Source organism: Anarhichas minor, unplaced genomic scaffold, assembly GCF_050575085.1.
Source record: "Anarhichas minor isolate MPS153535 unplaced genomic scaffold, ASM5057508v1 ptg000018l, whole genome shotgun sequence".
Classification (NCBI taxonomy): domain Eukaryota; kingdom Metazoa; phylum Chordata; class Actinopteri; order Perciformes; family Anarhichadidae; genus Anarhichas; species Anarhichas minor.
Genome location: NW_027466464.1, coordinates 4,855,733 through 4,882,226, shown reverse-complemented (window position 1 = coordinate 4,882,226; position 26,494 = coordinate 4,855,733). Strand labels below are relative to the sequence as shown.

The following is a 26,494-nucleotide window of genomic DNA, read 5'->3' as shown; positions in this document are numbered from 1 at the left end:
TCTGCAGGAAAGACAGCCTGACTTCAACCGGAACCATCCACTCAGGTATATGGCTAACATACTAACACAGGCAATTCAAATTAACAAAATATTGGTGGGGACAATTGTGTCTTTCCCAAACTTTGGTTGTGACTAGTCCCTATGGACCATATGCAAACCTACGCCCTTGGGGCTGACACACCTGACCCTGATCCTACTAATGAGATCTGGGCAGTATCTGAACCCTGGTCCTCCAGACCTGTGTGTTGTCAGTCTGTGCAGTCTTGATTTCCGAACCAGCTTCAACCCGGTACCGTCTTCTGCCTCGTGCCTGCTAATCTGCCTGCCCTCCTGTGTCGATCCACGGGACATCACCGTCGATCTGCCTGCAAACCTGTGTCGGACCAAGGCATCAACACAGTAATCATGCCTGCCTTCCGGTATCGGTCCACGGAGAACCACACCGTCGATCCTGCATGCTCTCCCGTATAAAATAAAGTATTTTCTTTTCCTCAATTTCTGTCTCGTGGTCTTGCTGTTGGGTCCTGTCCAGAACTCCCTTGACATAGATAGTCCTCACTTTAGATGAGGTCACAGAAAATACTTAACTATTGAATTATTCATGAATTGCAGTATTAATACGCGTTTTATATTAACATAGTCCCTAACTATTAGTGCATATCTAAATCATTATATGTATAAATGCATGAATAATGTACATCTTAATTATTTCTCAATCATTTACTTACACTTTGTAAATTATATTATTAATTATCTACAACTCCTTAATAATTGGTTTGTAATATATATAATACTTCATTTACAAATGGGGAATCTATCATTTATAAAATATGAAAACACAATCATGAAACACAAAATAGACAAGCTTATTAATCAAGTATAAAACATTTATAACTGTTTATGAACTGCATACTGCTTCATAGCATGTAGTTATTAAGTGTTACCACAATTTATTACAGTCTATAATGCTGAAATATGCCCACAATTTGCATATATATATATATATATATACTTCTGTTCCCTGATGAAGACATCATGTCTGACAGCAAATGCATGGTGGACTGCATGACAAATAAATGATGGAACACTTTTACACATTAGATTCTACTAAAAAGGGAATTTTACTCCTCGTCTGTTAAACTAAACCAGCTGTTCTTCTATAGTAGAACAGGTAGAGTAAAGTGTGAATTATTCAGGCACAGGTTAATCCTTTTAGGATTATTACGTGTACAACTCATGTGCTGTTCATGTAAACTGGTATTTCAATTCTCTTCAAATGCTGTGAGCTTTTTTATACTTAATACCTTGCCAGTGATAAAGTATGAGGAAGTATGTGTGCTCTGTTAACCCATGAACTGACTCAAGTGAAGGTACCTGTCCTCTATTTCATATATTAAGATACTGCAGATCTTATTCCGCTGTAGAGGTTATTCACTAAACTCACTCTGTGTTAATATGTATTTGTGCGCGTGTGCATTTAAGGCGTGTTCCAGGTTTGTGTATATTTCAGTTGTTCTATCCTGTGACCGCAGTGGTCTCATTCCACTCACTTTAGTCAGGTGACCTAATGGTGATGTCTTTAAAGCAACAGAATTGAGAATCTAAAGTAAATGAATCGAAATTGAATGTGCATTTATTCTGTTAATTAGCACTTGTGGCAGCTACTGCTCAGCAAAAGTTACACAATCTTGCTTTAAAACAATGTAAAAATATACATACATACAATACTATGACTTTCTTCATCATACTATAATATGACTTTTTGAATTAATCTAAGTCTGAGCCCTTTTATGTTGGACAGCATACTGGACGCTACAATGACTCACTATCACTATTGTTAACTGGTTAGCATGCTCATATCAGTAGATATCTCTGCAACATGAATACATAGACGTCTATGACATAACGTCAACACAGTAACCTCTTCATATGCTGTTGATGTTTTCTGTGACCTCATGTCTGTTGATAGATGAGTCAACGTGAATATCAGAATATCACTTTCTTTTGCAACAAGCTTGATCATTTATGTTTCCTGAAACAGAAGCAGCTCAACCAACACACTTTGTTTGTTGCTAATGGGAACAAACCACTCTAGATGTGAATGCTGACTTTAATCAAATCACATTTAAGGAAAATGAAAAGCGCTGCTGGTCTGAGTTCATTTTATAGTCCTGAGTGTTTTACACTTTTATGATCCTTTCTGCTGTATATCATGTTATCTGTGATACTTTTGATTCATCTCTTTAACACTGTTGGGAGTGAGTTGGAGGATATTAATTGTGATCATGATTTTGGCGTCCCTTAATTAAATTAACATATTGATGTTTATAAATGCATGCTCTGCTCATAGAAAACTGCTGCATATCACATCAGGGGCCACCAGGGGGAGATCCAGATGTTGATTTCATTCTGGGTAAAAAGGTTTGGTACAATTTATGATTCGTGCTTCCAAGAGAAGCTCTGTGAAGGACCCGTCTTATTTCAATGCAATATAACACACACACCTTCAACACGTGTGTTATGTGTCTCCAACACTTAATTATTGACTTGACATGACTGACTCGGTGTAGTGGTGAGTACTCTGTGTGACCTACGGTAACCTGACTGTTCTCCAGTCTCACTGAAGAAGGTACTGAAGGAATCATCTCCTCTGATGGTCTTGTCCATCACTGGATCCCATGTTCCAGGCAGTAGAGCTCCCAGCATGCATTGCTGATCTGGACACCAGTCTGACCCACGTGAACTGAGATACACTCACGCAGGACGACAACAAGGCAACGTGTAACACATCTGTGCAATGGACTGATGAGTGTGTTCATAGTTCAGTGACTGTGGTCACTTCATAGGTGAGATGCTCTAATGGGAACTTTACTGGCTGAACTGAAGACAGCAGGCTGTCCTATGAAGGCCTCAGACCCTAAACGCACCAAAACACTTTCTTTAGGAACGTGCACCACTATTTAATAAATATGTTAGGAGGGCCTCATGAGGACCCTGCATTGTCTTGATGAGTGTGGAGCAATAAGGGGGAGCTATTGGCAGTTATCCCAAAATGTCCAAGAAGAGAAAAATTGATGCAGAGGGAAGACAATTTAATGAAAGATGGGAAAGAGAATACATGTTTGTGCTTCAAGGAGAAAAAGCGGTGTGTCTTCTGTGTCGGTGATGAAGGAATACAATTTTAATCACAAGCAGCCCGTCACATTTGAAAGAATGAACCATGAAGTGTCCTCCACAAAGTGCCTGATTTTATATGTGATGTGTTGAACTTCACTCATTACCAGTGAACAGAGAGCAGCTGAGGCTGATGGATGCTGTTCAACCACTGAATGAAGTGACTCGTGTCACCTGTGTGAACTCTGTCTTCTTCATCAGCTGCTTCAGCTTCACGTGTTGGAGAACATCGCCATCATGTGGACAGACGGAGCAACAGCAGCTTCACAGGCTTCTTTTTACTTTTGCCAGAGAAGAAGACGAAGGCTTTGGTGATGACTTACAATCTGTTAGATTCAGCTCATTCACAGAGTTTCAGAGTTTATTAAACTGCTTTAGTTTTCTTTGAACATAGATGATAGAGATACATTTATCACAGTGATCTTCATCATTTCATCTCTCTGTGTGGACACATGAAAACTGATCATCTGCACATGTTTGAACACAGATGTGCACATGTGAGTTTAAAGTCCTTCTAATGACGCTAACGTTTGGTTTTGGTTGGTAAACGGTCACATGTTGTCTTTTCCTCGTCCAAGTACGATCCGACTGGACCCAAGTTCAACAACCCTTAAAGTACTTTGTTAAAGTAGTACTAGTACTACATGTATCTGTGCAGTCCAAGTACGTGTGTTTAGTTTCACGTATGTGTTCATATTTTATTCAGATTGTTTGATTAGGAGGATATTTTGTATCAAAATCCTTTTAACACAAAAGTAATCAAAATACTTAAATACAAAAATTAACAAAATTATTATGAAATGAAACGGGCTGCACGGTGGTGTAGTGGCTAGCACTATCACCTCACAGCAAGAGGGGCCCGGGTTCGATCCCCGATCCCGGGTGGTCCTTCTGTGTTGAGTTTGCATGTTCTCCCCGTTGCAGCGTGGGTTCCCTCCGGGTTCTCCGGCTTCCTCCCACAGTCCAAAGACATGCAGCTTAGGTTATTTGGAGACTCGAAATTGCCCGTAGGTGTGAATGTGAGCGTGAATGTTTGTCTGTCTCTACATGTGCCCTGCGATGAACTGGCGACCTGTCCAGGGTGTACCCTGCCTTCGCCCATTGTCAGCTGGGATCGGCTCCAGCGCCCCGCGACCCTGAACAGGATAAGCGGTTTGGATAATGAATGAATTATGAAATGAGAAAAATCCATATTTAGAAAATTAAATAAACTCATGAAATAAGAAAAACCCATAAATACAACATTCTTATTAATAAACAAAATCCTTAATTACATAATATTGTAAATTCATGAAGTATAAAATAAGCTCAACTCTAATGAAAAAGATAATTTCGTTAATTACAAAATCAAGCGAAACTCTCATGATTTAAGCAAAATACTTTATTATAGTTTTTTTTTAATTCCTTAATTACAAAATTAACTCAATTTATGAAGAACAAAAACTAGCTGAATTATTGTGAAAAAAGCAAAATCCTTAATTATAAAAAACATAATGACAATGTTCTGCTGAAATAAGCAAAAGCCTTAACTATAACACAATGTAAATTCCTTGATTGCAACATTATTTACATTCATGAAGTACAAAATAAGCAAAATTCTTATGAAATAAGTAATATCCTAAATTACTAAATTAACCAAAATGCATGTTTTAATTAAAACCCTCTAATTATAAAAAACAAGCAAAATCAATAATTACAATTGTCTTATGATGCAAGCAAAATCCTTAATTATAACAAATAAGCAAAATCCTTAATAACAACATTCTTACGAAATAAGAAAAGCCTTAATTATAAAAAAAATAAGAAAAGCCTTACCTCTTAAACACGACGCCCCCAAATTTGGGGGCTCTCGGGCTTAGAGGGGGCAGCAAATATCGTCCAAAAAAAGCTCATATTGAGAGCGAATATTGTGCATGTATACATTTTATATACCGGATTAAACAGCAACATATGGGCAACACTATCATATAAGTCACTTTTTACACACTCCAAACACAATTATACACTACTAATATCAGCAACTAGAAAATGTGCCATAATACCACGTATTTCTGGCCACGAATCGGCGATCTATGAACTGCGCTTCGATATTCCAACAACAAGCTAACGGCTACACGGCCGATCAATACATCCCAGAGCATGAGAATTCATCACAGAATCCATAAATACCTTCGGATTTTCTCTCCGTGAAACCAGTACAAAGCTGTGAGCCAACAACGCCAGCACAAGAGATCACTTCACCGGAAAAAATCATAGTCAGCAGCTCACCTTTATGAAGAATTAGGAAAAGAACGGCACAATTCTCCGGTTAGCGGCTAAAAACATTGTTGCTAAGTACATCCTGTCTGTTTCTCATCTGTTTCCTGTAGAATGGGGGTCAATCTAACTTGTGGGACCCGGGGGTGGGTGGTCAGACTTTTGGCGAATGGAATTTTACGTTCGGGGATGCGTGGCGCTTTTTGGATTTTGGATCAATCAACACCCGGCTTCAACTACCGCCTTCCTGAGACTCTGACGCATCGAAGGCGGGCTCATTGACTGAAATCGACCGATGATAGGCTGAGCTAGACCCCCATACACACATAGCAACTGGAATTCAGACGAGAAAATCCCATGGATGAGAGCCAGAAACAGGCTCTGAGAGGACCCTGGCTCTCAAAATGATGCCAAACGGCTGTATTTGGATGTATTGAATAATATGAGTGATAAAAAAAGTGAAATATATAGTTATATAGTATATAAAAGTACAATGTAAGAGCTGCAACAGCTGGTTCCAAAATGACAACCTCGCGTGACCTCTCTACTAAAAGCCTCTATAACTTTCTTATTCTTCACTTTATCCCAGCCAAACTTGTTTGTGGGACTACTGACAGGTTGTGCTATGATTTGGGAGAGTTTTTAGGCTCTCAGCTGCATTATTTCAAAAACATAATATCAATAAAATTGCTTTTTTTTCAGGTGAACCTGAATATTTTCAATTTGAGCTGTGTAATATCTTCATGTACTATATTAACCAGCAACATATACACAATATTTAGCCATCTGAACAATCTCACAAGTGTTATCTGAATTATATCATCAAAAATTATTAAAATAGACCTTGTAGTTACAGAATTGCAGTCTCTTTAGTATGGCTATGCCATTTTCGAGCAGAGGCCTAAAAATAGGGCTACAGCTTAAGTTAATCATAAAAAAATAAGAAAATCCATAATTATAAAATGAAGTCAAATCATGAAGAACAACAATGAGCAAAATAGTAAAATGTCTGAATGACAAATAAGTGATGTTTTAGGGGCTGATCACAGCGGGACGTTGTTCATATTTGTATTATTATGATTATCTTTTAGCTCAATGTTGTCCTGCTGCCAAAATCTTGCTCACTACAATAAGTGAAGTCATGAAGTTCATTATATTTTTAAAGGACAAACAGCAACAGATTGTCAACATTGAGTATCGTTGTACAGAATGTAGAAGATAGAAGTCAATGTTTCATGTTTATTCTAATATCTATTATTAACATTGTTCCTCATAGTCTCTGCTTTCTGCTTGGACTCTGGTAAACCTGCTCTCAAGTCTACTTTTAAATGAAACTTTATATCTGTGAGGTGTTTTTAAAGATTCACCTCTTCAGCAGGAACCAATGGGCTTGGAGCTGAGAGCCACAGACAGGAAGTCAGAAGGTATGGAGAGACCAACACATTGTTGAGAGTAAGACAGACAGGCTATAATAATGTGATATCATATTCAGCCTTCTGGTTTAAGGCAACATGCGTATGAAAGGGTGGTGGTTGTGTGGTAGAAATCATCTGGATGTGAGATGAGCTCCTTGGAGGAGCTACTCTGCTCCCTGAGCTTCTTCTTCTTCTTCTTCTTCTTCTTCTTCTTCTTCTGCTGCAGGAACACCCAGCTTATAATGATCCAGCTCAGTGTTCTTCTGTCTGCACGGCATCTGCCCCCTGTTGGCCTGGAGAGACATGACAGCACAGTCCTGTCTTCAGTTCACTAAACAGAGAGCGAGAGCTTCATCTCAGTGGCTGGTCTAAACAGCAGACGTGTGTCCGTACCTTACAGTAGAAGTAAAGGGCAACGTTCAGCAACAGCAGAGCCAGCGGCAGGACGATCGCTTTGATGATCAGAGGTGTTGGATCTGAACAAACACATGGACAGTCATCACATCACACGACATCATGAGTCCAACAGCTCCCATTGACCCTGAAATCTACAATCACTGACACGTATTACTCTTCATGTTTACTTCCTGTTCACTGTTTGAATCACAGACGTTATTGAAGAAGTGGACGTAGTCGTCGTGACGTCACTCAATGGTTTGTAGACTGTGGCCGTCGCCATCTTGGTTTTTTGCAACCAGTGAACAGGAAGTGACCATATTTGGACTGAGGAGGAGTGACGTAGAGACACCGTATACGTCTCTGGTAGAGACCTGTCAATCACTGTGTAGCCCCGCCCTAAAGCATACCCTGCTTTATGGTCTGTTTGACTCTAAATGGACCATCATTTACTAAATGAACATCATGCTGTATTGAAGAAGACTTGGAACTAGAGATTGAGACCATAAACTCATGTTTACAATGTTTACTGATGTAATAAATCAAGAGAGAAGTAGAGTCATTTTCTCATAGACTTCTATACAACCAGAGGAGTCGCCCCCTGGTGGACACTAGAGAGAATCTGGTTAGTCTTGGTTTCATGTTACAATGATGTCATCACCTACGTCCTGTTTTCATCACCAGAGCTCCTGGTCAGAGCTGGACCATACTACGCTATGATTGGCCAGTCAGTGTTAGAGGGGCGGGACTTATTGAAGAGTCAATTGAAAGTGTAACTGCTATCGTTAACGACTGTCTCAACGTTTGGTGTCCAGGATAACCCTGGTTCTCTGAGTGAGGTATCGGAGCACACCGCCCTTCTTGCTTCTGATAGGTGGAGGAACTATACTTGAAAATGGAGAGTTGGGGGCTAAGGGGTGTTATGACTGATGTGGTGGCAGTGGAGCTTTTGTGATTGGTCACGTCAGAAGCTGCTTCAGTTCTCAGAGAACCAGAGTTATCCTGGTAACCAAACCTGCTCTGTGCTACAGTAAATTGTTAGCTGTTGTCATTTATAGACTGTGCTTAGGTTTGGTTACTATATGACATGTGTAACACAATGACAGGAGTCACCGTGTCATTCCAGAAACAACAACATGCATGGACTCTGTGGTCAGCTGATCATCTTCAGTCAGTTTGGACCAATCATCTTCAAACCTGCATGTAAACAGTCAGCTTACCCAAGACAGTGATGGAGAGCAGACGGCTCTCAGAGGAGAAGGTATGATTAAAAACATAGAGGTGATAAACACAGCTGTAGCTTCCTTGGTGGGCGGGCTCTGCAGCAGGAAACAGGAAGTGCGCAGAGTGATTGACAGCTGGCTGGGTGTAGTTGTGTGCTGAGTTGGAGGAGGTGAAGGTGAGCTGGAAGGAGCCTCCTGGGTACTGTGGCTGGATGGAGCAGCAGATGGTGAAGGTGGAGCGCCTGAGCACCGGAGCCCCCTGCTGCTGGGCCTCAGAGACCCCATACATTGAGGAGGACACAGAGATGATTGGCTGAAGCAGCAGGTCTGTAAACACAGAGAGATGATGAAAGTTCACGTTTACCCTCCGTTGAACAAGATGAATAAGGACGTGATGTCACAGGTCTGACAGACAGACAGGTGTGTCCTGTCAGGTGGACCTCAGCAGTCTATGGAGGGTTTGAAGCTTCCAGAAACCAGCCCACCTCTCTACACTTCAGGATGTTGTTGCCCTGGATAACTTTAAAGTTCAGTCCAATGGAAACCCACTGACTGTCACTGTGACAGAGGAAGGAACATACTGGAAATATTGCTGTCATAAATGACAGCACTGATGGGCTTACCTGAGCAGATGAGGTCCAGGATAGAGGAAGAGTAACCTGATGTTAAACAATCTCTCAGAGCAGATCCAGACTGATTACAGTGAGAGTTGATCCTCCACACAGATCTCTTTGAGGACTCCTCTCTCTGTCTGGTAGAAACAGCAGAGCCACAGTCCAGATCTCTACAGGCAACAGCTGCTTCCTTCAGGATCGAGTCAGAGTAACCTACTGGTCTCCAGTCTCCTTGATGTTTCACCTCCAGTGTTCCTGCACAGCGACTGTCTCCTCCCACCAACCTGACAGGTTCTGAACAGAAACAAGAGAGTCGTCAGTAAAGAACAAAGTGAGTTTCAGTAGAACAGAAATGAACCAGATCAAAGCTGCAGCTCCTCTTCTACCTGAGCAGGTGAGTCCAACAGCTTTGCCAGGTGAGCAGGTGTTTCTATCTGAGCCTGAGCTTCTACAGTCCAGGAGAGCAGACTCATGGCCTCCACACTGGAACTCTTTGGTCCACATTGGAGCCTCCACTTCTCCATAGAGCGCCCCCTGGAGGACTGAAGGAGCCCCACAGCCAAGCTCCCTACAGACCACCTCTGCATCCTGCTGGTCAAAGTCATCTTCACACACTGAGGACCACCACTGGTTAGACTGGTTAGACTTCACCTCCAGTCTGCCTGAGCACAGACTAGTCCCATCCACCAGCCTGACAGAGTCTGGAGAGATGATAGAAGATGAGAGAGAGAGAGAAGAGACACCAGACACTAAATAACACGATGTCATGAAACAACAATTCAGAGATTCAATTAAATAATACAACAAGTCAATAATATTTATAATAATAATAAGCAATAACCAGTTAGCTCAAAACACAAATATCAAAAGATCATAAAGTTAACATATTTCGTCAGACTGGGAGGAGAATTATTTTAATGTTTACTGAAATTCAAACAGCGTCTGTCTTGTCTACAATGTGAGCGTGGTCTTACCAAAGTAGGGCACTTTGGAGCTGCATTACAAAACGGTGCACAGAAGCTCAGAGACGGATTAGTTCTACTGGGTTCATCATGTTGTGCTAACAGAGAGAGTTTTCCTCTACTTCCTTTATTATCATGTAGAATTCAGCAGCAAGCGCTGTGGTGGAAGATGTTCAACATGAAAGAAGGGAGGGATGTTGCCTTGGAGATTGTGAGTTGTGTTGGGAACAGGAAGGCTCATGAAGGGACAGAGCACCTCAGAGAGTGTTTTAGAGACAGATTCCCAGGATGTAGTGAGGGAGGGACTGGACCAAAACATAGGAAGTCGATTGGCACATAGATGTAGCCCTGGTGTAGAAGTTAGGTATTCAAACAAGTTAGTTCCTAATAAAGTTGGATGAAATAACTCAGTAAGGAAATTAACCTGAAAGTAATTTAGTTTAATAAAAAAAAAGTGGTTAACTGAGGGATTAAGATCATTTAGTCCTAAATAAAGTAGGATGTAAATAGTTGAATAAGTAGTTGAAATAAACTGCTCTAAACAATATTGACGGCAAACAATGGGTTAAACTAAGTGGGACTTAAAAAAATAAAAACACTGATAGTGCCTTCAGTTTGAGCTATGTTGTTTGATTGGTTACTCTAGGTATCATTCAGCCCCACCTGCAGTAATTGGTTGTAGGTAAAGCAGAGGGCGGGGCGAAGAGAAGAGAAAAGAGAGAGAGAGAGAGAAATAAATAAATAAATAGAGAACGGGAGGAATGCAGAGACATGTGAGGGTAGACAGCTTGGTGAATGTTTAGGTTAGATAAGAAAAGTGTTCGCTGTGGACAGCACTGCACATTTACTGCTTAATCTCAGTTGATTGAGCCGAGAGTTTAGTGCAAGGGTGTCTGTGAAAAGTCAAAGTTGCTGAGTCACTGGACCAGAGGACGCCATTGCTGACCGGAAAGGACTGTTGGTGTGTTCCTGAGGAGGACTTCACCTCCGCTGTCAACGTGTTTCATTCTTTGGACCACAAACTGTTTTCTCCCACAGTTATTAACTTTTGGTTTCATATTATTTCTGAAAGTACTATTTATGTTAAAAGGTTTCTAACTTGTGTTATTGGTGTTTAGTTTCTTGTCCCCTGAAAGGGTTAATATTATTTGAACATTGTAAAAAGCAGTCAGTAAACCTTTATTTCCTTTTCATCCGAAAAAGTTGTCTGTGGTCATTTATTTAAAATAGAGTTTGGTCTAAGTGTTTAGATCTATTGTTAAGTTTGACAGTTTCTTAAGTTTATTAAGAGCGTAACATAAATAATATAAATTTCACCCAAATCAGGTAAACCTTCGTGGTAGCTACCTTAGGATACTGAACCCAAACACCCCATCATTCCAGTTTAAAGGGTAACTTAGGTCTACTCTCTATAGAGTGTTGGGGTGCTACATAGATGATGTCACTGATGGGCTTACCTGAGTAGATGAGATCCACGATGGAGGAAGAGGAACCTGATGTTAAACACTCTCTCAGAGCAGATCCAGAGTAATCACAGAAAGGGTCGATCATCCACACATATCTCTCTGAGGACTCCTCTCTCCGTCTGATAGAAACAGCAGAGCCACAGTCCAGATCTCTACAGACAACAGCTGCTTTCTTCAGGGTCCAGTAAGAGTAATCTACTGGTCTCCAGTCTCCCAGTTTCACCTCCAGTGTTCCTGCACAGCGACTGTCTCCTCCCACCAACCTGACAGGTTCTGAACAGAAACAAGAGAGTCGTCAGTAAAGAACAAAGTGAGTTTCAGTAGAACAGAAATGAACCAGATCAAAGCTGCAGCTCCTCTTCTACCTGAGCAGGTGAGTCCAACAGCTTTGCCAGGTGAGCAGGTGTTTCTATCTGAGCCTGAGCTTCTACAGTCCAGGAGAGCAGACTCATGGCCTCCACACTGGAACTCTTTGGTCCACATTGGAGCCTCCACTTCTCCATAGAGCGCCCCCTGGAGGACTGAAGGAGCCCCACAGCCAAGCTCCCTACAGACCACCTCTGCATCCTGCTGGTCAAAGTCATCTTCACACACTGAGGACCACCACTGGTTAGACTGGTTAGACTTCACCTCCAGTCTGCCTGAGCACAGACTAGTCCCATCCACCAGCCTGACAGAGTCTGGAGAGATAATAGAAGATGAGAGAGAGAGAGAAGAGACACCAGACACTAAATAACAAGATGTCATGAAACAACAATTCAGAGATTCAATTAAATAATACAACAAGTCAATAATATTTATAATAATAATAATAAGCAATATTTTTCACAATACATCATAACATAATACTGTTTCAATGTATTCGTTGTATTGACTGAGGAGTTTTCATAAGTAGAATGGGTCACAATGGTAAAAACTAAAGTAAGTGGATCAGACACGAGGTCCAGACCAGTGGAGCCCAACCAGTCCATCTGACTGGTTTACAGTTGATTGTGAGAAGCTTAGACCTAAACTAGAACCATGGAAGGATTTAATCTGGTTCTGTTGTACTCGCTCCGCTCTATAACGGTGTAACCACACAGGTGTTCTATCCTGCCAGATACAAATCAACACGAGGGTGACAACACATCACATTACACACATTAAGAATTTATCACTTAACACAAAAACACTTTTACATGTAGGCTACTATAAACAACACTTTAACAACCATCAATAACAAATCACATTAAAGCTTTGACTTGTGGTGCATGCTGGGTAATGTCCAGGAGGCAACTTCTGGTTCTGAGAAGTGAAGTCAGTGCTTCATGTGTTAAAGGCTGCATTCTCTCTAGTGTCCACCAGGGGGCGACTCCTCTGGTTGTATAGAAGTCTATGAGAAAATGACTCTACTTCTCTCTTGATTTATTACCTCAGTAAACATTGTAAACATGAGTTTATGATCTCAATCTCTAGTTTCAAGTCTTCAATACAGCATGATGTTCATTTAGTAAATGATGGTCAAATAGACCATTTAGAGTCAAACAGACCATAAAGCAGGGGATGCTTTAGGGCGGGGCTACACAGTGATTGACAGATCTCAACCACAGCATCATCATCTCACAACTTTAACCCTTTAGTGTGTTTTCACTTCATGAAAGTTAATTGTAATATTTTGGTTGCATAACAATGGTTGTACTGAGCTTCACCCTCTCGTGTCACTTCTGGTTGCAGAAAAATAAGATGGCGACGTCCAACAACCTAAATTTGAGGTTTCTAAATGATAGTCCAGAAACCATTGGATGACGTCACAGTGACTAAGTCTACTTCTTATAAACGGTCCATGGCTCTGTCCTGTTGTTGCAAGGCATGTTGGGAGTCGTGGTTACTGCTCATATTCAGTGACAAGCTGGAGAAGTTTACAACTGTCCATGTGATCAACCAGCTAGCTCAGTTATCTCAAAACACAAATATCAAAAGATCATAAAGTTAACATATTTAGTCAGACTGGGAGGAGAATTCTTTTAATGTTTACTGAAATTCAAACAGCGTCTGTCTTGTCTGCAATGTGAGCGTGGTCTTACCAAAGTAGGGCACTTTGGAGCTGCATTACAAAACGGTGCACAGAAGCTCAGAGACGGATTAGTGCTACTGGGTTCATCATGTTGTGCTAACAGAGAGAGTTTTCCTCTACGTCCTTTATTATCATGTAGAATTCAGCAGCAAGCGTTGTGGTGGAAGATGTTCAACATGAAAGAAGGGAGGGATGTTGCCTTGAAGATTGTGAGTTGTGTTGGGACCAGGAAGGCTCATGAAGGGATAGAGCACCTCAGAGAGTGTTTAAGAGACAGATTCCCAGGATGTAGTGAGGGAGGGACTGGACCAAAACATAGGAAGTAGATTGGCACATAGATGTAGCCCTGGTGTAGAAGTTAGGTATTAAAACAAGTTAGTTCCTAATAAAGTTGGATGAAATAACTCAGAAAGGAAATGAACCTGAAAGTAATTTGAACATTGTAAAAAGCAGTCAGTAAACCTTTATTTCCTTTTCATCCCAAAAAGTTGTCTGTGGTCATTTATTTAAAATAGAGTTTGGTCTAAGTGTTTAGATCTATTGTTAAGTTTGACAGTTTATTAAGTTTATTAAGAGCGTAATATAAATAATATAAATTTCACCCACATCAGGTAAACCTTCGTGGTAGCTACCTTAGGATAACGAACCCAAACACCCCATCATTCCAGTTTAAAGGATAACTTAGGTCTACTCTCTATAGAGTGTTGGGGTGCTACATAGATGATGTCACTGATGGGCTTACCTGAGCAGGTGAGAACCACGATGGAGGAAGAGGAACCTGATGTTAAACACTCTCTCAGAGTAGATCCAGACTGATCACAGATAGAGTTGATCTTCCACACAGATCTCTCTGAGGACTCCTCTATCCATCTGGTAGAAACAGCAGAGCCACAGTCCAGATCTCTACAGGCAACAGCTGCTACCTTCAGGATCCAGTCAGAGCCATCTACTGGTCTCCAGTCTCCTTGATGTTTCACCTCCAGTGTTCCTGCACAGCGACTGTCTCCTCCCACCAACCTGACAGGTTCTGAACAGAAACAAGAGAGTCGTCAGTAAAGAACAAAGTGAGTTTCAGTAGAACAGAAATGAACCAGATCAAAGCTGCAGCTCCTCTTCTACCTGAGCAGGTGAGTCCAACAGCTTTGCCAGGTGAGCAGGTGTTTCTATCTGAGCCTGAGCTTCTACAGTCCAGGAGAGCAGACTCATGGCCTCCACACTGGAACTCTTTGGTCCACATTGGAGCCTCCACTTCTCCATAGAGCGCCCCCTGGAGGACTGAAGGAGCCCCACAGCCAAGCTCCCTACAGACCACCTCTGCATCCTGCTGGTCAAAGTCACCTTCACACACTGAGGACCACCACTGGTTAGACTGCTTAGACTTCACCTCCAGTCTGCCTGAGCACAGACTAGTCCCATCCACCAGCCTGACAGAGTCTGGAGAGATGATAGAAGATGAGAGAGAGAGAGAAGAAACACCAGACACTAAATAACAAGATGTCATGAAACAACAATTCAGAGATTCATTAAAACCTGTTATTCATGAGGCCCCCAAATTTGGGGGCTCTCGGGCTTAAGGGGGGTAGCATATGTCGTCGAAAAAATGCACGTATCGAGAGCGAATATAATGCATGTATACATGTTATATACCAGATTAAATAAAAAAAGTCTGGGCAATACTATCATCTAAGCCATTTTTACAAACTCCAAACACAATTCTACACAAAATAAATATAATCAACTAGAACAGAGGTCTTCAACAGGGGGTCCGCGGAGGTACTGCAGCGGGTCCGCAAAATCTTTGGTTGATTAGACAATTAAAAAAAAAAAAGTTCTTTTTTTCCCCCCCAAACATGAATCCGTCCATTATTTTAATAGTTAAGTATTGTATGCAAGATAACAGGTATCTTTATGCATGGCAGTGGCACTAATAGGCCATCACTCATTTTTAATTTCCACATTCATGTTTAAAATAAAAACATCAATGTGAATATCTTGTACGCATGATTATCATGCAATTGACAGAAAATGTTGATATTGGCATTGGTATCAGCTGACAAGGTATGTTTATAAAAGGCAGTGGCACGGCCACCCTGCTCACTGTACCTTGCACATGTTTAACATAAAAACATGAATATATGAACCTGTGTATTATTTGAATAGCTTAGTATTGAATGCACAATAAAGAGGTATGTTTATACATGGCACGAGGCCCAGTTTAATATAAAACACAATTTTATACAATATATATAGTCGGGGGTCCCTGCTCCATCTCTCTATCAGTTTGGGGGTCCTTGGCCTGAAAAACGTTGAAGACCCCTGAACTAGAAGATTTACCACAATATCACGTATTTTTCGCCATGACACGGCAAGCTGAACACTCCACTCCGAGCTACCAAAACAAAGCTACAAGCTAACACGGACAACCGATGTATCAGAAAGCAAGACAATTCGACACAGAATCCAGAGATATCTCCAGTACAGTACAGAGCTGTGAGCAAACAAACGGTAGACCAACAAACCGCTTCACCAAAAAAAAATCTTAGCAGCACCTCAGCTTTACGCTGAATAATGAAAAGTGCGGCATAATTCCTCGCTTTCCTCCTAAATACACTGTTGCTACGTATTTCCTGTGTTTTTTAAGTGTTTCCTGGTGAAAGGGGGGCCAGACAAGCCTGGGGGACCGTGGGGGAAGGGATTTCACTTTCGGCGATTTACGCAGGGCGATGCACGGCGCAGTTCAATTATTTTCCGCTAACGATTCTGTCAATCAAGCCCTCGTGACTTCTAATGCATTCCTGAGACTCTGACGCGTCAAACGAGGTGTCATAGTCTGGAATTGACCAATCATAGGCTGAGAAAGCCTCACATAGACACAGGCAGACTGCAGTCAGACGAGAATGGACCGACACAGAGAGGGCTCAGAGAGGATTCTAGCTCTCAAAATGATGCTAAACTGCTGTATTTGGATAGATTGAATACTATTAGTGATAAAACAAGTGAAATATATAGTTATATAGTATATAAAAGTACAATGGAACAGATGGAACAGCTGGTTCCAAAATGACAATTTTGCTTGACCTCGCCTGACCTCTCTGTACTAAAACCTCTCTAACTTTTTTATGCTTCACTTTATCAAAGTAAAATTTTGCATAGAGACTGCTGACATGTTGTGCTATGATTTGGCTTCATGCTTTCAACTGCATTATTTCAAGGAAATAATATCAATAAAAGTGCTTTTTTTTCAGGCGAACCTGAAACTTTTCAATTTGAGCTGTGTGACATCTTCATTTACTATCAACCAGTAGCATATACACAATATTTACACATCTGAACAAATCTCACAAGTGTTACATTTATTATAACATCAAAATTATTCAAATAGACCTTGTAGTTAGATAATTACAGTCTTTTTAGTATGGGTATGCAATTTTCGAGCAGAGGCCTAAAAATAGGCTCAGAGCAGAAGAATACAATAAGTCAATAATAATTAGAATAATAATAAGCAATAACCAGCAAGCTAAGTTATCTCAAAACACAAATATCAAAAGATCATAAAGTTAACATATTTAGTCAGACTGGGAAGAGAATTCTTTTAATGTTTCCTGAAATTCAAACAGCGTCTGTCTTGTCTGCAATGTGAGCGTGGTCTTACCAAAGTAGGGCACTTTGGAGCTGCATTACAAAACGGTGCACAGAAGCTCAGAGACGGATTAGTGCTACTGGGTTCATCATGTTGTGCTAACAGAGAGAGTTTTCCTCTACTTCCTTTATTATCATGTAGAATTCAGCAGCAAGCGCTGTGGTGGAAGATGTTCAACATGAAAGAAGGGAGGGATGTTGCCTTGGAGACTGTGAGTTGTGTTGGGACCAGGACTCTACAGAGAACGGTATTCTGGACTCACTTGGAGGAGAAGGGCTTTGAACACAGACCTACTGCTGCACACTGATGTAAGATGCTGAGCAGAGGAACATTGTTGTTGACATTCAGTGAGACTTTCTGAATCTTTCATTACATGCAGAAGATGCACAGCTAGAGGACTACCAGTGGCTTCTGGATTCAGTGTTTGTGACAGATCTCCCTTTACTGTTCAAGAAGCTGATTTAGAGCTGCAGGATTATGATGAACATGTCATCAACAGGATCAGTGAAGGAAACGCCTTTAAAAGACATAACTGCTGTCAAGTAGGCTTTAACACTGTGAACTTTCCTCACATGCAGACAGAAGAGAAACATCAGGGCAAAGACGTTGTGCAGCTTGACATCTATGAGGAGCAACATGAGAACATCAGAAGAGCTTTACTGAGAGCTTTACTGAGAGCTAAACAGTATCAGTGTTCCACCTGGACAGCTTTGGTGCTGAGAAAGAGATTCTCTCACTGCACATTTACATTGAGATCAAATCAAGGGAAACACCTGGCATGAATGAAGAGTTATGGGACGTACTGATGGAACACAAGTATCCACACCTCAGAAGATGTGCCTTGAACTTGATGAAGAAACATGTCTCCACTTCAGCAACACCAGGTGCTGAGCCAGTAGAGTTAAACATGCAAAAAAGTCACGTTTGAAAGCAGACAATGTGGAATCTAATGGTACACCGAATAAGGAAGAGACAGGTGAAGGCTCATGAAGGGACAGAGCACCTCAGAGAGTGTTTTATAGACAGATTCCCAGGATGTAGTGAGGGAGGGACTGGACCAAAACATAGGAAGTAGATTGGCACATAGATGTAGCCCTGGTGTAGAAGTTAGGTATTAAAACAAGTTAGTTCCTAATAAAGTTGGATGAAATAACTCAGTAAGGAAATGAACCTGAAAGTAATTTAGTTTAATAAAGAAAAAGTGGTTAACTGAGGGATTAAGATCATTTAGTCTTAAATAAATTAGGATGTAAATAGTTGAAATAAACAGCTCTAAACTATATTGACGGCAAACAATGGGTTAAACTAAGTGAAAAAAATAAAAAAAACACTGATAGTGGCCAAATCCCAATGTCCCCCTTTACGGACTCACGGACCTTGAGGCGCGCTCCCGCGAAGTCCGTGAGGATTTAGGGCTGTCCCACTGTGAAATCGTCAAGTGTTTGAGGGCTCTCTGGCAGACATTTTGAGCCCTTTATGAACCCTTTCCGTAAGTCAGCATGGTATGCTGACTTAGCCAAAGAGAATTACCCACAAATCATTGCAATGTGACGTTAAACACGAGGTAAACAGTGGACGCATGGACACGTAAAAAAAAAAAGGTAAACAAAGAGGAGGGCTCACGTGTGTTCAGCCTGGAGTATTAAATTTACTCAGAAACATTAAGGGTTAAAGATGGAACAAAAAATAAATAAAGGGTTTGAGGGGTTAGGGGGGACATTGGGATTTAGCCAGTACCTTCAGTTTGAGCTATGTTGTTTGATTGGTTACTCTAGGTATCATTCAGCCCCACCTGCAGTAATTGGTTGTAGGTAAAGCAGAGGGCGGGGCGAAGAGAAAAGACGCGTGAAGGGAGAGAGAGAGAGAGAGAGAGAGAGATATGCAGAGACATGCAGAGACATGTGAGGGTAGACAGCTTGGTGAATGTTTAGGTTAGATAAGAAAAGTGTTCGCTGTGGACAGCACTGCACATTTACTGCTTAATCTCAGTTGATTGAGCCGAGAGTTTAGTGCAAGGGTGTCTGTGAAAAGTCAAAGTTGCTGAGTCACTGGACCAGAGGACGCCATTGCTGACCGGAAAGGACTGTTGGTGTGTTCCTGAGGAGGACTTCACCTCCGCTGTCAACATGTTTCATTCTTTGGACCACAAACTGTTTTCTCCAACAGTTATTACTTTTGGTTTCATATTATTTCTGAAAGTACTATTTATGTTAAAAGGTTTCTAACTTGTGTTATTGGTGTTTAGTTTCTTGTCCCCTGAAAGGGTTAATATTATTTGAACATTGTAAAAAGCAGTCAGTAAACCTTTATTTCCTTTTCATCCCAAAAAGTTGTCTGTGGTCATTTATTTAAAATAGAGTTTGGTCTAAGTGTTTAGATCTTTTGTTAAGTTTGACAGTTTATTAAGTTTATTAAGAGCGTAATATAAATAATATAAATTTCACCCAAACCAGGTAAACCTTCGTGGTAGCTACCTTAGGATACTGAACCCAAACACCCCATCATTCCAGTTTAAAGGGTAACTTAGGTCTACTCTCTATAGAGTGTTGGGGTGCTACATAGATGATGTCACTGATGGGCTTACCTGAGCAGGTGAGAACCACGATGGAGGAAGAGGAACCTGATGTTAAACACTCTCTCAGAGCAGATCCAGACTGATCACAGAGAGAGTAGATCCACCACACATATCTCACTGAGGACTCCTCTCTCTGTCTGATAGAAACAGCAGAGCCACAGTCCAGATCTCTACAGACAACAGCTGCTTTCTCCAGGCTCCAGTAAGGGTAATCTACTGGTCTCCAGTCTCCTTGATGTTTCACCTCCAGTGTTCCTGCACAGCGACTGTCTCCTCCCACCAACCTGACAGGTTCTGAACAGAAACAAGAGAGTCGTCAGTAAAGAACAAAGTGAGTTTCAGTAGAACAGAAATGAACCAGATCAAAGCTGCAGCTCCTCTTCTACCTGAGCAGGTGAGTCCAACAGCTTTGCCAGGTGAGCAGGTGTTTCTATCTGAGCCTGAGCTTCTACAGTCCAGGAGAGCAGACTCATGGCCTCCACACTGGAACTCTTTGGTCCACATTGGAGCCTCCACTTCTCCATAGAGCGCCCCCTGGAGGACTGAAGGAGCCCCACAGCCAAGCTCCCTACAGACCACCTCTGCATCCTGCTGGTCAAAGTCACCTTCACACACTGAGGACCACCACTGGTTAGACTGCTTAGACTTCACCTCCAGTCTGCCTGAGCACAGACTAGTCCCATCCACCAGCCTGACAGAGTCTGGAGAGATGATAGAAGATGAAAGAGACAGAGAGAGAGAGAGAGAGAGAGAGAGAGATAAAAGACACTAAATAACATTCTGACTTATTTTCCTGAGAAGATCTGTGACCCAGAATATAAATCTGTTCATAAAATGATCCCTAAAATGTAAAAGAGATGGGGCTGGACTCTCTCCTTAAGGAGTGTCCAGGCTGAAGGACGGTGTGGAGATACTGACGATCCCCCGGCTGAGCTGAGCTGCTCAGAGTTGTGTCCAGGAGTAGGTCATTGGTGCCTGTTATGGTCCAAAGAAACCAAAGAAGCTGCTGGTGGAAACCAGTGAATAAGAAAGCTGTGGAGCTGAAGGAGGAGTCCTTTCAGGCTGGTTGGTGGTCGGCCCAGAGGACTCCTGAAGCAGCAGACATGGAGGTTCCATATATAAAGATATGTTGGTGCATTCAGCACCTGATGAGGCAGCAGCTCATCAGACAAGTCTGCTGCCATTCTAGCTGCTGCATGTGTGTGTCCACCTGGATACATTACTGTCACAGATGATGTCACTGGTTGGCTTACCTGAGCAGGTGAGATCCAGGATGAAGGAAGAGGAATCTGATGTTAAACAATCTCTCAGAGCAGATCCAGAGTAATCACAGTGAGACTTGATCTTCCACACAGATCTCTCTGAGGACTCCTCTCTCCGTCTGGTAGAAACAGCAGAGCCACAGTCCAGATCTCTACAGGCAACAGCTGCTTCTTTCAGGATCCAGTAAGACTCATCTACTGGTCTCCAGTCTCCATGATGTTTCACCTCCAGTGTTCCTGCACAGCGACTGTCTCCTCCCACTAACCTGACAGCTTCTGAACAGAAACAAGAGAGTCGTCAGTAAAGAAATAAATGTAATTAATAATATATCAAACTAACACTTGAGTGCTGATTCTGCTTCATTGGCTCTTTATTTCTCTTTTCTTTCTCTATTTACCTGTTGATGTGTGATTTCCTTCAGCCTGGAGTTCTGGAGAAATAGACACATATTTGTTGTTTTAAGTAAATGTAAAAAAAAAGACACAAATATTTGTTTTTAAATGTATTTGCAATTTTCATCAAAACTTATTTGGATGTTGTTAGATTTATATTCAGACAGTTGAACCTGCATTTAAAAACAAGAACGTTTATTAGACGTCTCATTCCTTTTCAGCCAATCACAGAAGAGTAGATTAAAGGGTCATATTTGTTGTGACAATTCTTTTATTTCTCATTGAGCCCCTCCCCTCAGAAGGCAGAGCATCCTGAGGGGAGGGGCTAAAAACAGAGAAATGTCCAAAGTTAAAAAGACAGCAGCAACATCCAAACATCTCCAACACACCACCATTACATAGAATCACAACAAGCATTGTGTTGCTTGAGTATACTTCAGTGTGAGAAGCTTTCAGACAGAAGCAGTCATTAGTCGAGAACTGCTGTTGAAGTTTCTCTGAGTACAGTTGTTTAGCATCTCACCTCATGGCTGAACCTGTGCTTAGACCCTTTAAACCTGTCCTTGTCTCCTCTCCTAAACGCTTCCTCCTTTTACAACCTTCAGAGTGATTTATGCTTGCTGCATCCGTGAGGGGTCTCCAGTGTTTCCCCACCAAAGGCTGGAACACGATGCTGCTAACTACTACTTGTTATAACAACATATTATTTTGATTATTATCAGGCAGTAAATGGAGGGGACAGGATGCAGAAGTGGGTCACAGAGGTCACTGTGGATGGGCCGGGCCACTAGCTTCCCGCCCATAGCACAGGTTCTACACTAAACCTCTCTCTCAGGCTGGTTGTGTTACTTCTATGTGCTCTGTAGGATGTCATCTGTCTGTTACTCACCACAAAGTCTCAAATTAATCCACTGACAACAACATGAACAAAATGACTGCTGTCTTGTTTCTTTGACACGTTTCTGATGGGAAAGACTATCATCACTCGCTGGACACATCTACCCACAATGCCTTGTGGGAAGACCCGCCAACTACTCTGCCTCCGATTGGCTACACCCTTCCAGGCGTTACAGGTGTATGCTAACGTTAGCCTAGCTAAGGCGGAAGGAGAGTGAGCTTATTTCTTTGTTCCAGTAGTCCAAAGGTAGACTACCCGGTCCGAAGATACCAGAGGGCTGAGCACCAACGCAGCACAGAAACAGACCGGAAATGTAAGTTTTCTATAAGTTTCGTATATTTCATCATTAAATTCACCTCTGAGAATCTTTAGGCGAGAATCCAACTGTGTAGTTGAAAATATTGGCAGCGTGACTGCTCGTTTATCCAGATATTTAGAAAGCTTATATCAATTTCACTCAGATAATCAGTAAATATAAATCAATTTCCCTCAAAGGATTAATAAATACAAATCAAGTTCACCCAGATATTGAGTAAATCCAAATTATTTTTGCTCAGATCTTTAGTAAATATAAATCAGTTTTGCTCTAATTTGGATATACTTATTAAATTGAGTGAATTTATTCAATATTTCTTTATCAAATTTGTAGAACTTAAAATCTATTTAATTGTATTAAGTGTCACTTTGTTGCCATCATTTTTAAATTGTATGTGAATGTATATCTATATATGTATATATTTATGCAAACACAAATATATGTATGTATATGTATGAATATATAAACAATATATTGTTATATATACATATGTATGTATGTATGTATATATATATATGTATACAAACAATTATATATATATATATATATATGTATGTATGTATGTATGTATGTATATATATACATACATATATTTGTGTGTGTATATATATATATATATATACATACATATATTTGTGTGTGTGTGTGTATATATATATACACGCACACACAAATATATGTATGTAGATATATAAATATTTATAAAATTAAAAGTATGTATATAAAGATATATAATTTAGTTTATTTTAAATTAAAATGAAAAAGCAGGGTGAAGACAGATCACAGATTAAACTCAAGATTTATATTTAATTAGTTTTCTGATTCATCTGGTTTAAATAAATGTTCATTGTAGACTGAACAACAAAAGGACCACAAACGACTTTCTTCATTTATTAGAAAGATTTGTCTTTTCATGATCTGATATTTCCCTCAATAACTTTTATTATTGAAACACTTTTAATGTATGTACAGTATATATATATGAATATGTGTGTATATATATATATATATATATATAGATAGAGAGAGAGAGAGCTGGAGAGATGAAACACTTTTTACATCATTTATCATCATTTCATTCAGTCACGTGAGGCTGATCATTCCTGAGTGTTTGATGAGTTTTATCATTTAAATTTAACCTGAAACATGGAGCCTAATACATTTATTCCAGTATTCAAGAGAAACCATAATCATATTCTGGGATAATTAATAATAACGTCACAATCTGAATTTCAAAAAGTACAGATGCATTCTGCAGGTAGAAATCGATCCTGAGCTCATAAACAGAACACAGTTTGTTAAAGAGGTAACAGGCTACAGAGAGAAACACCTCTACTATGATGACTACTGTGTCTTTATTAGTTATTAGTATTAGTAGTTACTATTATTAAGTACAGTGATCATGTGAACAGACACAAACTTATCAAAAGTCTCTCCAGCTGCTAAAGCCGACTGTGATCAGCTGATCCTCCGTCATCAGAAACAAACGTTGCTTCACGTGACGCAACTGAGGAAAGGACGTCTCGTCTCTTAAAACGTATTTACTCGTTTTCTCTCTCCTCGCATGGTTTCCTCCATGCATCCCTGGGAGGGACTAAGATGCAAAGAAAGGACCCAAGTGAGGGAAACAAGGATACAATTAAGAGACTTGGGATACACCCCAAGTCTGTTTCACAGTGTTTTTGTGTGTGTGTGTGTGTGTGTGTGTGTGTATGTATGTGTTTCACAATGTGTGTTTCACAGTGTTTTTGTGTGTGTGTGTGTGTGTGTGTGTGTGTGTATGTATGTGTTTCACAATGTGTGTGTGTGTGTATGTGTTTATGTGTGTGTATGTGTTTATGTGTGTGTATGTATGTGTGTTTCACTGTGTGTTCCAGCTGCTGATGGAAAACCTCTCATGTGTCGAAATGACCGCTTCACCTCTCGCTGCCCACACACACACTCCCTCTCTCACACACACACACTCACACACACACACACACCCGCACAAACACATTCCCTTGCACCTTACCGCTCCCACAAAGCCACAATGCATCTTGGGAACCATTAAGGAAACCAGAGACCACCGCAGTGGGCAAAGGACACAAACAGAGGGAGAGAGGAGGAGGGCGAGAGAGATAGAGATGGATGATAGAGAGGGAGAGAGAAAGAGAGACGAGGTGAAACAGAGGGAGACTCTTCATTTCTTGGTATGGCTTCATTATGATGGTGATGGACATATTGTAATGTATGGAAGTGCACTTTAATAGTAGTAGTTAGAGATTAGACTGAGGCCAATATTACCCTTTCATTATGAGGCTTTACGTCTGTAGCAGCTCACAGCTTCATTTCACCTCACAATATTATTTTACTTCTACATTTTTCAATGTGCTGACGCCTTTTCACCATTGGGTCAATAAAATGATCCCAAACAGATTGTCATGGGAACCGGTTGATATTTAGTATTCTTTTATTGAATTGTAGTCTCCACACCCAAGCTGAGATAACCCTGATGACATCACTATGACATCATCAGGGTTACTTTCTCAGACTTGAGAAAGTGGAGAGCAGGGCCGTCCTTCAATCAGAGGATTGGCGGGTCAATCCCCGGCTCCGCTAGTCGCATGTTGATGTGTCCTTGAGCAAGACACTTAACCCTGAATTGTATGTTGCTTTGGATAAAAGCGTTTGCTAAATGACTGGTGTGTGTGTGTGTGTGTGTGTGTGTGTGTGTGTGTGTGTGTGTGTGTGTGTGTGTGTGTGTGTGTGTGTGTGTGTGTGTGTGTGTGTGTGTGTGTGTGTGTGTGTGTGTGTGTGTGTGTGTGTGTGTGTGTGTGTATGTATGTGTGTGTGTGTGTGTGTTCTCTGATTTAAAGATACAACAGAAATATTTAAATATAAAATAAATATATTTAAGCACATCATCTCTAAATCAGAGTCCTACCTGAGCTCCACACTAACAGCAGCAGCATCAACAGGTGCTCCATGACGTCCAGGTAGACCGTGTCTCTGCCCGTCCGTCTCTCTGCCCGTCTGAGTGTCTGTGTGCTGTCCTCGGTGTATCTCTGCGTCCAGGAAGAGGAAGTGCTTATCTGTCTTTAGTTTTACAGAGAAGAGTTTCTGTCACATGATCAGCTTCTTCTGTCCACCATGTTTCCAGTGTGACCAGTGGATCAGACACTTCTTCACTCTGGTGTCTTGTTCTCACTTTGGTCTGACACCAACCTGTTGAGTTATTGTCCTGTACAGCATGTGGAGTCATGGAAGTAGTATAGAACCATAGAACTATGAAGCTATAGAGCTAGAGAAATAGAAATATAGGAATAAGTTAGATTCTCTTTAGCGTTCTTTTAAAACCTTTGTGGTTGTTTGAGTCTCTTTATAGTCGGTTTACATTTCTTCATAGTCATTTTACGTCTCTTTGTGGTTGTTTTAGTCTTTTTCTAGTCGGTTTACGTATCTTTGTAGTAGTTTTGAGTTTCTTTGTAGTAGTTTTAAGTCTCTTTGTAGTAGTTTTGAGTCTCTTTGTGATTGTTTTAAAGCTTTTGTGGTTGTTTGGAGTCTCGCTGTAGCTGCATTATGTCTCTTTGTAGTCATTTTGTTACAGTTTGTTGTTGTGTTGAGTCTCTTTGTAGTCAGTTTATGTCTCTTTGGGGTTGCTTTTTAACTTTTTGTGGTTGTTTGGAGTCTCTTTCTTGCTGCCTTTGCCTTTGTTAAATCGGTCCATTTAAGATGATATTTACACTCTGTGAGTCTTGGCAAACCTTTCTGAACTGTGTTTCTGTGACGTTGATCATCTTTAATTTCACAAGAAGCTGCTGACTGATTGCAGATTATATCTGTTTCCATGACAACCAGGCCAGGCTGAGATG

The 26,494-nt window shown here is 40.9% G+C and overlaps 1 protein-coding gene across 1 annotated transcript; it reads right to left on the bottom strand.

The window, feature by feature from the left end:
* Positions 1-8,432: 8,432 nt before the first annotated feature.
* LOC142953035 (CD5 antigen-like) lies at positions 8,433-25,884 on the bottom strand. The gene is made up of 7 exons (XM_076095103.1): positions 25,831-25,884; positions 25,567-25,687; positions 11,872-12,186; positions 11,498-11,779; positions 9,465-9,779; positions 9,088-9,372; positions 8,433-8,791 (listed from the first exon to the last, which is right to left on the bottom strand). The coding sequence occupies exons 1-7, from the start codon at positions 25,882-25,884 to the stop codon at positions 8,433-8,435; spliced, it is 1,731 nt and encodes a 576-aa protein (XP_075951218.1).
* Between the last annotated feature and the right edge of the window lie 610 nt (positions 25,885-26,494).